Here is a 15,768-nt window from a genome sequence, read left to right as displayed (position 1 = left end):
TGTAGAAGTGTATTATTTGGCTCAGGTGTTCATAACAACAGTGCAGTGATGAGCGAGTCGATGTGCTCTCCTCGGAAGGTGTTTCAGAGCCCCCTTAAGATAAATAAGAAATGTGGAAAGGAGACCACGCCAAAAAGATGCTCTGTGCCAATGTGTGAGTGCACATGTCTCGCTGTGTCCTGGTCTTCTTTGCATAGCGTAGTTTCTAGCGATCTATAGCATAGTTTCTATCAATCTACATCTGCCAACTTAGGTAATGAATAACTTAAAATATAAAGCAAAATGATGGAAATTTTTTGTACAGAATTACCATACCATACCATACCAGAATTATTATAGAGTGCACCCAATTATTTTTGTCACTTTTCAAGCTACACCATTTCTTCTAAAATTTCACATTTTTACTGGTAGCCAACCGGAATCCTTTCTGGTTAACATCCCTGCCTTTCCCTATCTCTCTCTCACACATTTTTACAAAGTATTAAAGATATCAATCAACAATGTTTTCTTTTTTAATTGTTGTCGTAATTTCTTGTGATTCTGCACTTTATCGAAGTATGTGCAATTATATTTTCTTATCCATTAAAGATATGTCAAGCCGCCGCAGTGGCTCAGTGGTTATGGTGCTCGGCTGCTGACCCGAAAGACGTGGGTTCGGTCCCGGCCATGGCGGTTGTATTGTGATGGAGGCAAAATGCTAGAGGCCCGTGTACTATGGAATGTCAGCACACGTTAAAGAAGCCCAGGCAGTCGAAATTACCTGGAGCCCTCCCCTACAGTGTCCCTCACAGCCAGAGTCGCTTTGGGACGTTATGAGGGGACGAGGGTCTTAAAACTTACCTTTTTATTTGTGGCTCGAATCTCATGAAATTTTACACACATATGTGTTTTTCTCTTCTGATTTCAAAAATGTAGTCATAATTGAGCTGGTGGTCTTGGATCAAACGTTATCCTAAAGTCTAGAGTGCAATTAGGCAATTTCTTACGCAGGTTTAATGAACTTTCTCACCCCATTTTGCTGCTTTTAATTACATGAGTTGATAGCCAGCAAATTCCCATACCCAATGACATTCTTACTTTTTTGTTTAGGCCACATATAAATAGCAATTTACAATTAGCTTAACAAGTTGCAGTGCAAAATATTGCGACCTTTTACTCTCGACATAGTACATCAGGATGCCATGCCTTTAGAGAAAAACGAAGAATGTCATCGGGTATGGGAACCCTCTGGCTATCAATTCATGCAAATAAAAGCAACAAAATGCAATGAGAAAGTTCATTAAAGCTGCGTAAGAAATTACCTAATTACATTCTAGACTTTGTAAGATTTAAGATCACCAGCTCAAATATGATTGCATATTTGGAATCAGCAGAGAAAAACGCATCTGTGTGCAATATTTCATGAGATTCTAGCCATAAATGAAAAAGTTAGTTTTAACACCCTCGTCCCCCCTTAAGCCCCATAAACCAACCAAAGATATGTCAGTGAATCAATATTGTTGAGAAGATAAGTTTGCATAGACTGTACTATTAAATATATGCAGCTATGGTTTCCTTTTTTAAGACCTGTATAGTTAAAAAAAAGTAAGTGAATTCGATACTGCTTAATAGATAAATTGACATCGCACGTACTGTTAAATATTTGTGGCTATAGTTTCTTGTCTGAGGCCTCCAAAGTTAGCAAAAAAAGGTTCCTGCATGCAAAGATAGCAAAATTTTAGAAAAAAAAAATTTAGAAAAAAAAAATTAGAATTAGAATAACTGAGCACACATACTCTACGGTAATCATCAATTGTTTAAAAATTTTCAGTCATCTCCTTACTTTATATTTTAAGTTACTATTCCTTGCAGTGTTTCTATGTGCTGTTTCTCATCCTGTTCTAGTATCATCAACTGGCCCAACTTTCAACTGCCACAAGAAAAGTTGGCAGAAACAGTAGTGTGTGCAGGAGCGGGAGTCCACCTATTCATGATCAAAATTTTCTGAAGTTCCAAATTTTTTTCTGTACAAAAATAATTGCAGATCTGTTATTCCCAGTCAGCAAGCAATGACAAAAAAAAAATATTAGGTAAACAGAAAATGCTGACTGCCACCCTTTGCATGATCTTATCAGAAACACCCAATGTACTGCCAGCATCAAATGAAACACAAACAAGACTAGTGAAAAAGGAGCAGCATAATGAAAGGATTTTAGCTGAGGGAGACTGAATATTAGCACTGTAAGAAAAAGAGTTGGAGTTCGATGCCCCAGCAGCTAGCGCCGACGAAGGCGAGGAAGAAGATAGGCGAAGCTGACGAAGTTCGGGTTTTGCGCTTGCGAACGCTGGCCTGCTGAGCGGCACCGCTGGGACAAGGACTGTGCCCATCCACGCTAACTGTGCGAGTTTCCACCCTGCTGAGCGGCACCGCTGGGACAAGGACTGTGCCCATCCACGCTAACTGTGCGAGTTTCCACATTACAATATATATATATTGTATTGTGGAAACTCGCACAGTTAGCATATATTGTAATGTGGAAACTCGCACAGTTAGCGTGGACGGGCACAGTCCTTGTCCCAGCGGTGCCGCTCAGCAGGCCAGCGTTCGCAAGCGCAAAACCCGAACTTCGTCGGCTTCGCCTATCTTCTTCCTCGCCTTCGTCGGCGCTAGCTGCTGGGGCATCGAACTCCAACTCTTTTTCTTACAGCACAAATGAATTTCAGTTAGATGCCACAGGGACCACTAGGTGGAAGTGTTAAAGAACTCCGCCTATATTGTTTTTGGTTGTGTTGCTGTGCTCACAGTGCAGTTATCCTGTTTGCGTTTCATCGCACACTGAAACGGATCCAAAAGTGCTTACCTGACACTTTCACTTCGTAGTATCTTGGCACATCTGCTGTGAAACCTCGAACACTCTCACATCCTTCAGGAAGCACTATCTTTTGGCTGTTAGTAACTTCCATAATGGGATTGATAAAGATCTATATGTGTAAGGACAACAAATAAGGCACAGTCAAAAGAACAGAAGAGGTTCAGGCATCTGAGCAATAAAAGTATGTGACAAAATATACAAACCTTGAGTGGAAAAACCTGATACAGACGTGTCTTTGCTTCATCCTTCTCTGCAAGCTTCATGTATTTGCTAGGGAACTCCATCATTATGATCCTTAGTGGACAGCCCACCTGAGGTGCTGATATGCCAACTGAATGAGAATTGACCATGACATTCTTCATCATAGCAATTATCTGAAAAAACAACATCACAAACTAAGTTGTACAGGTGCAAATGTAAGTAAACAGGATAAATTGATTTCTCGCTTGACTCACACAACGTACTGCAGGAATTGAGAAATGTGCTTTGTGAATGCACGTTTAATACGCTTTCTCATATAACAGTATTGATGATCACTTTTTATTTCTCCCAGAAGAGATGTGTCTGAAGTTACAACAGTACAGTGCACTCTTGTAGGCTAAAAACAAAAAAAAATAGAGAGGGCGAAACACAAGATGTGGGTGAAAAAGAAGGTAACAGGATAAGTCCTCACATATAAAGTGTATTCAGAAGTATGGTTTGGCAATGACTAGATTGACTAAGAGGCAGAAATACATGCATAAACAAAGAAAATAAAAGTCCACGTACATATGCCTAGTTCATCAAAGCGCCTTGCTGAAAGCATTTAACGTTTCAGCCCCTTGGTCAATATATTAAGTGCTGAGCCATTCTTCCAAATAAACTGGTTTTATGTGAATGCCTGCTGCACAGCTATCATAATCATCATCAGCCTGAGTACACTCACAGCAAGACAAAGGCCTCTCTTCCATATCTCTCCAATTAACCGTCCTGTGCCAGCTACAATCTTATTATTCCTGCACGCTTCTTGATCTCACACAGCTGTAGGAGGAGTCAAAGACAGCTGTATGGGAAAAGATGGTGGCTGCCATTAATGACAACAGATAATTCCCACCAAACATAACTACGTTAAAAAGCCGCCGCGGTGGCTCAGCGGTTATGGTGCTCGGCTGCTGACCCAAAAGACGCGGGTTCGATCCCGGCCGCGGCGGCTAGAATTTCTTTGGAGGAGAAATTCTAGAGGCCCGTGTACTGTGCGATGTCAGTGCACGTTAAAGAACCCCAGGTGGTCGAAATTTCCGGAGCCCTCCACTACGGCGTCTCTCATAGCCTTAGTCGCTTTGGGACGTTAAACCCCATAAACCATAAACCAAACCATAACTACGTTAAACAGAACCTTTGAATATACCAAAGAGCGTGGAACATTTAGGTTGTTGCCAAAAAAATAGCTTACAAAAAAAAAAGACTACCTCACGTGTAGCAATCTGCTAGCAGTAATTGATGACCTAAACTTCAATGATGTTCACTGAAGAAAAGCATTGTCTGGAAAAGAATGGGGGGATCGACTCTTATAAGCTGCAGCTGAAATAGTGAGCACTTAATCCCAAAAACAGAGCCAGAGGCATGCAACACGGCCAATGTTCCTGGGAGTTAATTGGTGAAATTTTTTCAGTGTCATAGAGGCAGACAGGTAGTGCATTAGTAGAGAGCCAATATACATGCAAACCACCAGTTTTGTCAAGCCAAAGAGAAATCTATTGAAGTTCAGTATTCAAACTTCTAATCAATAAACTTCACAATTGTTCATTTCTCACTACTTCTCATTGTAGGTCAAATTCATGCTTTAAGGCGTAAGCCTGTCTTGGCTGATGAGTGGAGTGGACAAAGTCGTGGACAGAAGTTGTGGAAGGCACAAAACTGTCAATCATAAGTTTATGGTAAATAAAATAAAATTTAAAAGTTGATTAAGCAACAGTTGATAAGCAACATGTATGTAATGAAAAAAAAAGAACAACTAAAATGACAAAAATAAAGATACCTAAAAATATTTTTAAAACAAAACAAAAATAAACAAATAAAAAATGGAGGACGAAAAAAGAGGACAGGGAAAGGCTTTCGCATTTTCGCTCTTAAGCAGGCTTAAGTGCAATCCTGTAATTTTTTTTTTTTTTCACTGCTTCATGGACATACAAGGCACGTAATGTCTGATAACCTTACCAAGGCAAACTTTTAACAGGTATCAGAAATGCTTTATACGGCTTCAGTATCATTTAAACACTTTATATCTATGTACTGAAAGGCAGAAGCAACTTCAGCTATTAACTATACAGCTATTTTCTTTCCCTATTTTTCCCTATTCCTTTGATTTTGAATGTTGTAGCGTCTGATTTTGTTCCAATCCTAATTCAACGCTATTTAATTTATCATAGACAAAATTCTTCAGAAAGAGAGAAAACGATTTTGGTGCATAGGCACCATGTAGACTAACTTTTTTTTGTTTAATATTCTGAAGCAATACGGACTATGAGGGACGCCAATAGAGGAGGGCTTCGGGATAATTTAGGCCATCTGGTGTTCTTTAACAAGCATTGAAATCACACAGCCCACAGGCGACTTTTGTGGTCGCCTCCGTCAAAATGTGGCTGTCACAGCCGGGATGAAACCCGGGTTTTCTGGCTCAGTCCGGGGCCCGAGAGTTACGGATGCATGCATAAGCTGGAGCTTCGCTGTGAATGTTTGAACATGGCCTTAACTAGTGAAACTCCCACTAAGTTCTAGTTGTGTGCTGTTACTCAATTTTTGCAACAGCAGCGTCATACCACTGTGAAAATTCACCACAGAATGAACAGTCCGTACGGCGAGCAGTGACGACAATGTGCAAGAGTGGTGCAGGAAGTTTAGGGAAGGCAAAACAAATGTTCGATGAAAGTGGGTAGGGATAGAGGTCTAGTGGGAGAGCTTGTATATTGAGTGGATCAAGTGGTTCACAAGAAGCATGGGCTCACAATATCTAATGAGTTCCCACAAATATTGAGGTCAGCCCTACACAACAATGCGACACAAAACCTGAGATACCGTAAAATGTGTGTGGCAGTAACCCTTGATGCTGACGGGCAGTGGCTAAAGTGGTAACTGCATCAAGTAATGTTCCTTGCGACATGACGAATGACAGCGACGACCATCACCCAGTGCCACATGGACACCCGCATGAAGTGACGAGACTTGGCAGCAGAGCGGCACATTTAATGCCCTAAGTGTGATGTCCATAACAGTGCTCCGGCCACTGTCCAAGACACACACCGCAAACAAGACCATCCAGTGCTTCCTGTGCGGTTAATCCACCCATGCACGTCGGTTTATCCCTGCCTGACATCTAGTGCTCCAATCGTGCAGTATCCTACTGTGAAACCCCCTTCGGCGCATCACTACCCCTAACCCTTTCCACAAGATTTCTCTGCCAAGCTCCCATGCAGCCTGCCTGGTGAGTGCTGTGCCCTCATTCACGGACCCCTCTCCGCTAGCTGTGAGCAGTGATCCCCGGAGAGGGTAGCAGAAGAGAGATCCATAATCATCTCCCCAACAAAGCGACCACCGCGACATATTTCAGCAGCGTTGCTCAGTTTCAGCCACTTCAATGCTCAGTCACCTCACATTATCAGACGAGTAGACTTGCGCTAGATAGGTTTTTAAGACTTTTAACATGAAGCACAATAAAGAGGCTCCCTACAACACCCTTTTCTGTCCCACAGCCCCTACCAGGCTTTCACTGAACTGTTTAGATGCATGAGTATTAATGAAGCAAGTGTCGTCAGCTTCTTCACTGAAACCGTGCAAGAAAAATGAACTTCGCTTGCAAAATATTGTGACGAAGACGAAGCTGGCAGTGACGCGGGACGGAGCGCCCGCGCTAGGCTCAAAGACCCTACTTCGCTCAAAGACCCTACAGGCCGGCTGGGGCGCTGGGCTCTTCGCCTTCAAGAGTACACATTTTGTGTCGTCCACAAGTCCGGCTGCTTGCACCAGGACGCGGATTGCTTGTCCCGTTACCCTGTCGATGCGCCTTCCTCCAACGAATGCGAGGCTGACGCCTGCGTCTTATCCATCTCGGCCTTCCGCAACATTGCGCAAGAACAGCGCTTGGATTCTTCGCTATGTTCCCTCATCGACCGCCTCACTGCCAACCGCTGTGATGCGTCCCTCGCCCCGTTTGTGCTCCATGAGAACGTCCTCTACCGGCGCAATATGCGGCCTGACGGCGCTGACCTCTTGCTCGTGGTCCCGCAACACCTGCGCCGCAGCGTCCTTGAGCAGCTTCATGACGTTCCCACGGCCGGTCATCTTGGAGTCTTCCGCACCTACGACAGCGTGCGCAGCCGCTTCTTTTGGCCCGGTCTATACCGTTCTGTCCGCCGTTATGTGGCCGCTTGCGCGCTGTGCCAACGACGGAAGACGCCCTCGGTTCTCCCTCCCGGACACCTTCAGCCGATTCCCATCCCCGAAGACCCGTTTTCCCGTGTCGGCCTCGACCTGCTCGGCCCTTTTCCGGTGTCTGCTATGGGAAACAAATGGATCGCGGTCGCGACGGACTACTCCACGCGCTACGCTATTACACAAGCGATCCCAACCAGCTGCGCAACTGATGTTACTGACTTTCTCCTGCACGACGTCATACTCCACCACGGTGCTCCCAGTCACCTGCTCACCGATCGCGGCCGCTGCTTTCTTTCCAAAGTGGTCGCCGAACTGCTCCGCTTCTGCTCCGTCCGTCATCAATTCGCCACGGCCTACCATCTGCAGACGAACGGGCTCACTGAACGTCTGAACCGTACCCTCACCAACATGATTTCCATGTACGTCTCCGACCATCACCGCGACTGGGATATTAGCCTCCCATTTGTTACATTCGCCTACAATTCTACGCGTCACGATACAGCCGGTTTCTCCCCTTTTTATCTTCTCTTTGGCCGCGATCCTTTGCTGCCCTTCGACAGTGTGCTGCCCGCCACCGCCTCCACGAGTCCTTACGCTCGGGACGCCATCGCTCGCACCGACGCTGCCCGTCTTGTCGCCCGCCAGCGGCTGTCAGCCTCCCAAGTCAATCAGAAACGACGTCATGACTGTAGCCGTCGTGAAGTCACCTACTCTCCTGGCTCTCTTGTTTTACTCTGGGTCCCTTCCCGCCGTGTGGGCCTTTGTGAAAAACTGCTCCCCCGATATACAGGCCCTTATCGGGTCGTACGTCCGGTGACCGCGGTGACTTACGAGATCACCCCGCTACATCCGCCATCCCCGGCCGCTGCACCCCGCACCGACATCGTCCATGTGTCCCGCCTCAAACCTTACAACTCGCCGTCTAGCTGGCCTGTGTAGTGCGCACCGGGACGGTGCTTTTGCCGCGAGGGGGGTCATGCTACGGACGCTGGGAGGACGACGAAGTGGTTTTGTTACGAAGACGACGCTGAGGTGCGAGCTTGTGTGCTGTGAGACTACTCCAAGCCGTCGGTCCCTTGCGTAGCAGATTACCTCTGCTGTTTCTATTGTTGCTTCTAGCCGCCACGTATCATTATAACAGAAGTCACATATGTACCTGCAGTGCCATCTGCTATTGGCTAGTCTCACTAGCCACTTCCGGGCGATGGGCGAAATTTTTTGCGAAGCCAGAACCTGACCGACAGTGGTTCGACGGCCCACAGCTCATTGCGTGAAGCCAATGTGCAGCATCTTGCAGCAAATTATTGCTACATGCAGTAAGTGCTTAACACACAGAGGTAACATTCTTTAGCATATGGTATGAAGTGCCTCAGCAGTCATGGTGATTATGTGAAGTAGGTCATACTGTGGGATAGATTTACTCTAAGTAAATTCTTGTTGATATTCAAGTTTGCTTTAATTCCAGGCCTGAATGCTCATGGGATGTCCAATTAGCAGTGATAACAACATCCAATAGGTGCTCAGTGCATTTGACTTATGAGGGTCACCTGTGAATGATGCTGAAAAGACATCATTCTACGTGTTTGACATTTGGTTCCTTGAGGTACATCCAGTCAATATTTGCGGTTTTCTGGAAATTATTTCCTAGTGAAAGAAGAGAAACCAACAGTCTTCAAATAAATAATGGTTTGCTACACGTTACTACATTTGAAAAATCAACTTTTTTAATAGTGACAAAAAAATAGTTAAGTTTGGTACTGTTCTGAGTAAGTACTCTGCCTTATGTGATAGGCAGGAAGCGGGCGATGAATAAAGCCGTAGTTTCCTGTGATTCCACGAAAAATCATGGGTTTAAGCACTCTTCATGGAATTGTGTTTAGCAGCCACATTCTCTTTTTTTGATGCTATTGTTGCAACAAACATCAAAAGGAATGACAGTATGATGGAAAAATTAATATTTTAACTTATTTGCACCAAGATAATGCTATGGGGGAGTCTCAGAACTCGAGAGAATTTTAAAAGAAATATTAGTACACTTATAATACGATCTCAAACCGTTCAGACCAACAATAGCAGAGCCCCCACCCGCTATAAGAAAAAAAAAATAAATGCAGAAAGAGAGGACACATCAGCATTATTTAACACCTTCACTGCGGCGCGGGTCACTGGTAGGTCTTGTCAATTATCCATGCTGTGCAGCCCCGAATACTGGGTCACAAAATGAACCCAAGGGTCAGATTTTGTTGTGAGGTCTAAGAAGGAAAACGTCACTATACAATCTGTTCTGCACCCATGGCTTCGTCATGGGACCCAGTATTTGTGGCTGCACAGCATAAAAAAAATGATGTGCCCCACCATTGACCCCCACGCAATGAGCGTGTCAAGGGTGAATGAGGGTGTTAAAAACTAGTTTTTTATTTGTCAACATAACTTGCTGAAACTTACCATGCAGGTATATCATAGAATGTTGATTTCAAATATGCATTTAGGTTCCAAATATCTCACCTGGAAGAAAATATACAGCAAAATAACATGCTAATTAGGCCATTTCTTACGGGCCTTTATGATAATTTTTTCAGTTCAAGCGTTTATATAGAATATTTATAGACATTTTCAAGTGTCCATCGCACAACCTAAAGCTTTCCTTTCTCCTTTAAACATGATAGATTTGCAATTAGATCAAGTGTGGGCTAATTAGTGCCAGTTTTTTCTTTCAGACTTTGTTAATTATTATAATGAACAAAATGATTTAGAGGCATTTTGTTAGCTTTAGGACATGTGGCGGGCCTTTGCAAATGTCTGCTTATTCTTAAAAAAACTTTTGTTAACTGAGAAATTACCATACGGCCCCATAAAAAATGACCTAATAAGGATACGTTATTTGATTATGATGATGATTATGATGATGATTATGACGAATTTTAATGGCGCAAGGGCATCTATGGCCAAAGAGCAGCATGAGGATATGTTATTTTGCCAAACATTTCCTTCCAGGTAAGATAGATGAAATATAAATGCATATTTGAAATCACCATAGTATGATCCTGCATGCTAAGTTTCAGCAAGACATGTTGACAAAAAGAAAACTTAATGCCCTTGTTCCCCCTTAAGAGGAGACGCTTCAAACGCGCACACCACAATGGAGCAAAGCCAAGCCTCCAGTACCATAATACATGCAGCCTCCCACAGCAGCACCCGCTGTCACTGCCACACTGGCGCTGCTTGGCGTTTTGAGCTGCCTAGCCCTGCGCCCGTTTGCCCTTGTTTGCTTTCCGTGCTTTGCTCAACTCTTTCAGTGCCTTCTCCATCTCAATGACCAGCACTGCTTTCTTTGTGTATCCATAGCCATGCTCCCCTTTGCACTTGCACACTACACACTGCCCCAACATAGTTTTAAAAAATGACACTTAATTTGAGTAGTTAGGCCAAAGACGAGTTTGGTACACTAGCACTTCAGTTTTCACTTCAGTTGTGGTGTTCGGATCCAATGTTCCTGAATGGAAGATATTTGGATAGCGATAACGAGTTAACACTCATATACGCGGAATTGGTCATTATCTACATTCATAGATAACTGGGAGTCCTCATACAACTCTTGGTGCAGCGGTTAAGTGATGCGGCTCTGTCCTGTGATCGCAGGTGCCCAAGGTTGCACTTCCCAAGCAACCTCCTGCGACCAATCATTAACAAGAAGGCAACCTGCCAGGTGTGTGTGTGTGTGTGTGTGTGTGTGAGAGAGAGAGAGCACATAAGGGAAGGGAAGGGGAATGAGGGGCTCGTTATACACGACAGAAGCCAACAGCCACAGAAACCAAGGTAACACAGGGGATTATTATTTTTTTAATACTTATTTACTTTGTGGTGTTGAGCAATGGAGAATATTACTGAATGTGTTATTGCTTAAATATAATTGATTAGCCAAGCAGAAGAAAAAACAACCACATGCCGCCGGTGGGAACCGAACCCATGACCCAATACCGGACGCGTAATTCGGAGGTCGTGGGTTCGGTTCCCACCGGCGGCATGAGGTTGTTTTTCCTTCTGCTTGGCTAATCAATTATATTTAAGCAATAACACATTCACTAATATTCTCCATTGATCAAAATAAATATTAAAAAATAATAATGATCCCCTGTGTTCCCTTGGTTTCTGTGGCTGTTGGCTTCTGTCATTATATATATATATATATATCAAAAGTAATTTCTTGGCAGCTGATTGATTAATATAAGATAAAGTAAAGTCACCAGAACTTGAAATTTGCGACGTTTCGGCTGGAGGACCAGACTTTTTCGAGTGACAATATATATATATATATATATATAGAGAGAGAGAGAGAGAGAGAGAGAGAGAGACACACAATGGCTAAATGTGGGGAATGCCCACTATAAGTGCTACTGCACTAAAAACTTGAGGGGACACTTAAGCTTTACCTTAAGGGTATGCTGCGATAGCGTTAAAGGGGCTGCGAAACACTGCCTGGGGGAATACCGGCTATACTTCAGGTGGGTTCTTTATGTCACACAGATGCTGACTTAAAAAGAATTACAGGAATCGATGCACAGGAACGGGAGTTATTCAGTGAAGAAATTTCAAAATACAAGCAAACAAAACGCTGCCCTCAACTCGATTTTGGCGGGGCTTCCCACTCCTATTTCGCTCTCCCAATGACGGTACGTGGCGCAACCAATCAAAACAGCCAGCCAGAGCACGTCGCGGAAGTTTGTACTCCATGGTTGCCTGCTCTCTGTGAGACTGGCAGCGTTGTTTCCATGCCAGAGCGCCCCTGGTGGTGTATTTTTATTTTACTTGCCTTGCAGGGCTTCTATCTAAGACAAACAAATTGTCTTTGTTGATATAATATAAAACGCAGACAGGTGACAAAATGTTTCTCTATTTATTCACACAATTTGCAGTATATTTACTGTTTGTCCGATCAAGCTCGCGCCAGGTGATGTCATATCCGCTGCTAAAAACCCGACACCATCAGAGCCATGAAGTTGTTTTTGGGGGGACATTAAAATATTAAAAAACGGAATATATGCGGTGTTACCGACGCTAATAGCACCATTATAACTCACTGTATGCAATCAACAGGCAAAACAGTTAACTAAGATTGTGTTTCTGGGCCCCTTTAATGGGTCCCTTCAGTAGCCTCGGATCCTCTCTGCGTATCACTTCACAGACACGGACACTGTTGTTTTGTTCACTATCATATAATGCATAACTTACCATAAGAGTACAATGCGGCAGCAGTACAGATCCCTCCCGCACAAGTACTCCTTCTCTTTTGCCTACGTTCTGCCTACATGCCTGTATGCGCAAAATTGGTCATGCTCTACTTTACATTCACAGATTGCTGGCAGTCCTCATACCACTATGGGCGCAGTCGTGCAACAATTAAGCAATGCGCCACAGCTACAGCAGGTGGTTGCTTCAAACACCGCCACCTGAGGGGCTTGCATTACCTGGACTTCTCTTCCCGAGCACCCATAAAGTTCATGCGCAGCACCACAGTGGGCAGGTGGCATGGCAGGTGGGCCACCTGCTTTTCTCAACATGGCGACATTAACATCGGGTTTTGTCGCTGAATGGGACCTTTAACGCTATCGTGTGAAAAGCTGGCTTCTCCAAGCGGCTTTCTAGTCTGTGGTTCATGTAGCGCAGTGAAAGGCGGCAAGCCTATCTAATCAGCTTGTGGCCACCTGCTCCAGCTTGTACTGCCGAAGCTGCACGCTGTACCACAAAATGGCACCCATTATGTGAAGTGAATACCTATTCACACAACATTCATACCTTGGATCCGAATGTAGCGCAAGATGCATTCTGAAGCATTGTTTTATGTCTCCAATGGAATTTCGCATATTCTTTGTTCTCAATTCGTTCAAGAGCCCTTGGCACATTAGCACAGAAGACACCACACTTGGATTTCTTTTGTAAATAACAGGTCAAAACTGCACCCACCCATGGTTAAGCAAAACCCCACCGCCAAATTCCACCTATGCGTGAAATCTACGCCCGGGAGTCAGTAGCAGCCCTGGGCGACGAATCATTGTGGTATTATGCCTAGATGCCAGTAAAGCCCACACACGATTAGCGGCACTGGAAGCTTTGCTCTAAACATAATAATAGCCCCATCTAAGACCAAGAAAATATTTTAGCGTTACGAACAAGTTCCTTTAGTTACAGTAAACCAGACATCCAGTTGGTGACGACATGTTTACAGATTCCACAGGCTCCAAGCTTCAGTTCATCCTTCGTGTCCTAGTGCTTCCAGCATTTTTATCACAACAAATTCAGCCGCAGTGCTCCGAATCTGTTCCAGATAGGTGGCCCGACAACACACGAAGTACTCAAAAATACCAGTGTGTGTGTTCATGGGCGGCCCAGTTAGAGAGAGAGAGAGACTTTAATGAAAAAAGGAGAGGTCTGCCTGGTTTTCAGCTTAGAATGCTACTCTGTCAGTAGGAAAATTTAAAAGTACTGCACCATTTTTGCTCCGTCCGTCAACTTTATGTGGACTAGTGTACACAATTAAATGTTTACCTTCTGAACTTCGGCGCTAGTGACCTTCACCGGGTCGACCGGCTCTGCACGGGCTCGCAAGACAGGGTCTCCAACCTGACACATGAATTCGTAAGGTGGAGTAGGAGTTGTGGTTGCACCGTAATCTTTTAGTTTGCTCACGTATCGAAAACAAGATTCAAAAAGTTTCTTAACCGTCATTTTTATCTATTAACTCCTCTCCTATGTCTCTTCTAACAATCTCAGCGGAGAAATCCGAAATACACGCCGCTGCAATGTTGCTGCGGCTACCGCACCGCCGCCACCGACCACTAAAGATTGGATTGGATTGGATCTGGGGCCCATTCCCAGTGGGCACTAAAAAAATGTGGCAGTGGCTGGAGACACGCGCGTGTCACCAGCCAGGTAGGGGGGCTAGATGGCTGTTGACACGCAGATACCCACGTGACAACATAATTAAACAAAAGGGCGCATAAAATCGACATAAACTTTTTATAATATTCAGTTACAGCTTAAATACTCACCTATAATAGTACAAGTGTTGGGTTTTGTTTTAAAATTTGGTTGAAATGTTTTTAAAGCGCATGAGTTGAGGCGAGGCGGCGGCCATGGCTTGCGGCGGAGCTCGCACCGATGAACTGCAGGAAATTAATTGAATTCGGTTCGACGGCATTTAGATCGCCCATACGGAGATACTCGATGCCGAGCAAGCGTACGACAGCGTACCCCATGCCGTGCTTTTGACCTTGTTTTTACCTCCCTGTCGGACTCGGACCTGGGGCCTCCGGAGCGTCTGCTGGTCGACATTCTACGTCTCTGTGAGGAAAACACGGTCGTCGCGCACTTCGGGTCCTCGATCGGCCCCATCGCAGTGAAGAAAGGTCTGCGCCAAGGGTGTCTGTCTTCGGCGAGCATCGAGCGAGAGCTGCTTAGGTCGCACATCGGTTTCCGCCTCAGCTGGCATGGATGACGACCGCTGACTGCCGGGTAAAACTTTCGCGGACGATCTAGTACTGCCTGTGGAATACCCGCCAAGGATTTGCAATTTCTGCTGAGCGACTGCCAGAATGTGGTTACTCGTTTGAACCGACGGCTCAGCTCCATGAAGACTGTGGTTGTCGTTTGGCTGGAAGCAACACGGCGGATTAAGAATTAACCTTGGAAAATAAGACCTTCGCCCAGAGTTTATAGTTCCGATGTCTGGGAGTGGAGATGTTCGCCGAAAATCCGTTACTGCCTTCACAAGGCTACCGACAGGCTGCCCTTACCTTTCGTGGCGCCGATTTCATCAGATAGTGGAGAGCACGCTATGCTGAATCTGTGAGCAAGCAGACAAAACTGCGGAACACTTGGCTGCTGCCAAGGCCTGTCTAGTCCACCGCGGATGACAAATTCTACAGGCGTTTGGGTCTCCATTTCCCACCCAGCTAGAGGAACTGGATCGCGATCACAGCAGCAAACGTAATGTCCGAGCCTCAGTGGAAACCATCGAGAAGCACCTTCCTGGATGGTGGGTGCTGTGTACCGACGATACTAGGAGCACCTCAATAAACACTGGTTGGGGGTGTCATGTGGCAGCAGTCACTGAAATGGCCACCAAGCTTACGATGTGCTGCTGTCATTTCTGTTCCAGTTGTCTATATGTGTGTTCATGCGTGTGCATGCGTTATGTGTAGGGAGTGACTAGTTGTGTGTGCTATGTGCATGTGTTTGTGTACTCTGGCTGGGCACCACACCAGCTGTGCCCATCTCATTCAAAGGACAAGGCCACAGTCATCATCAGGCTGTCTCGACTAACTCAGCTCTCCACTGTTCCACAAGGGGGAAAGAATTATCATGCAGGATCTCAGAAGATTTGGCGTGCATAGCAATTTCATTGAGTGCAATTTCTAACTACATACAGGGCTTCGATGGCGCACTGTGCTCGATGCCACTGTGATGCTTCAAGCTATTGAAAGCAAAGAAAGTTCCCTGTGCCCGCCCC

The 15,768-nt window shown here is 45.0% G+C and overlaps 1 protein-coding gene across 3 annotated transcripts in view; it reads right to left on the bottom strand.

Annotated features, from left to right (window-relative positions):
* LOC149351052 (peptide deformylase, mitochondrial-like) overlaps positions 1-14,113 on the bottom strand; it is a 28,763-nt gene extending 14,650 nt beyond the window's left edge. The window contains exons 1-4 of one of the 3 annotated variants that reach the window (XM_089580240.1): positions 13,806-13,942; positions 8,810-8,906; positions 3,056-3,226; positions 2,841-2,961 (exon numbers count right to left, since the gene is read on the bottom strand). In XM_089580240.1, the coding sequence (XP_089436366.1) occupies positions 2,841-2,961; positions 3,056-3,226; positions 8,810-8,836 (319 nt within the window). In that variant the 5' untranslated portion in view covers positions 8,837-8,906; positions 13,806-13,942. Of the gene's footprint in view, positions 1-2,840; positions 2,962-3,055; positions 3,227-8,809; positions 8,907-13,805 lie in introns of all 3 variants that reach the window. The other 2 variants (XR_016290492.1, XM_089580239.1) reach the window with 2 other exon arrangements.
* Between the last annotated feature and the right edge of the window lie 1,655 nt (positions 14,114-15,768).

The sequence above is a fragment of the Amblyomma mixtum genome, chromosome 3 (genome assembly GCF_055824585.1).
Source record: "Amblyomma mixtum isolate Tamu chromosome 3, ASM5582458v1, whole genome shotgun sequence".
Classification (NCBI taxonomy): domain Eukaryota; kingdom Metazoa; phylum Arthropoda; class Arachnida; order Ixodida; family Ixodidae; genus Amblyomma; species Amblyomma mixtum.
Note: the sequence above shows the minus strand (reverse complement) of the source record. Positions and strands in the feature narration are given on the sequence as shown.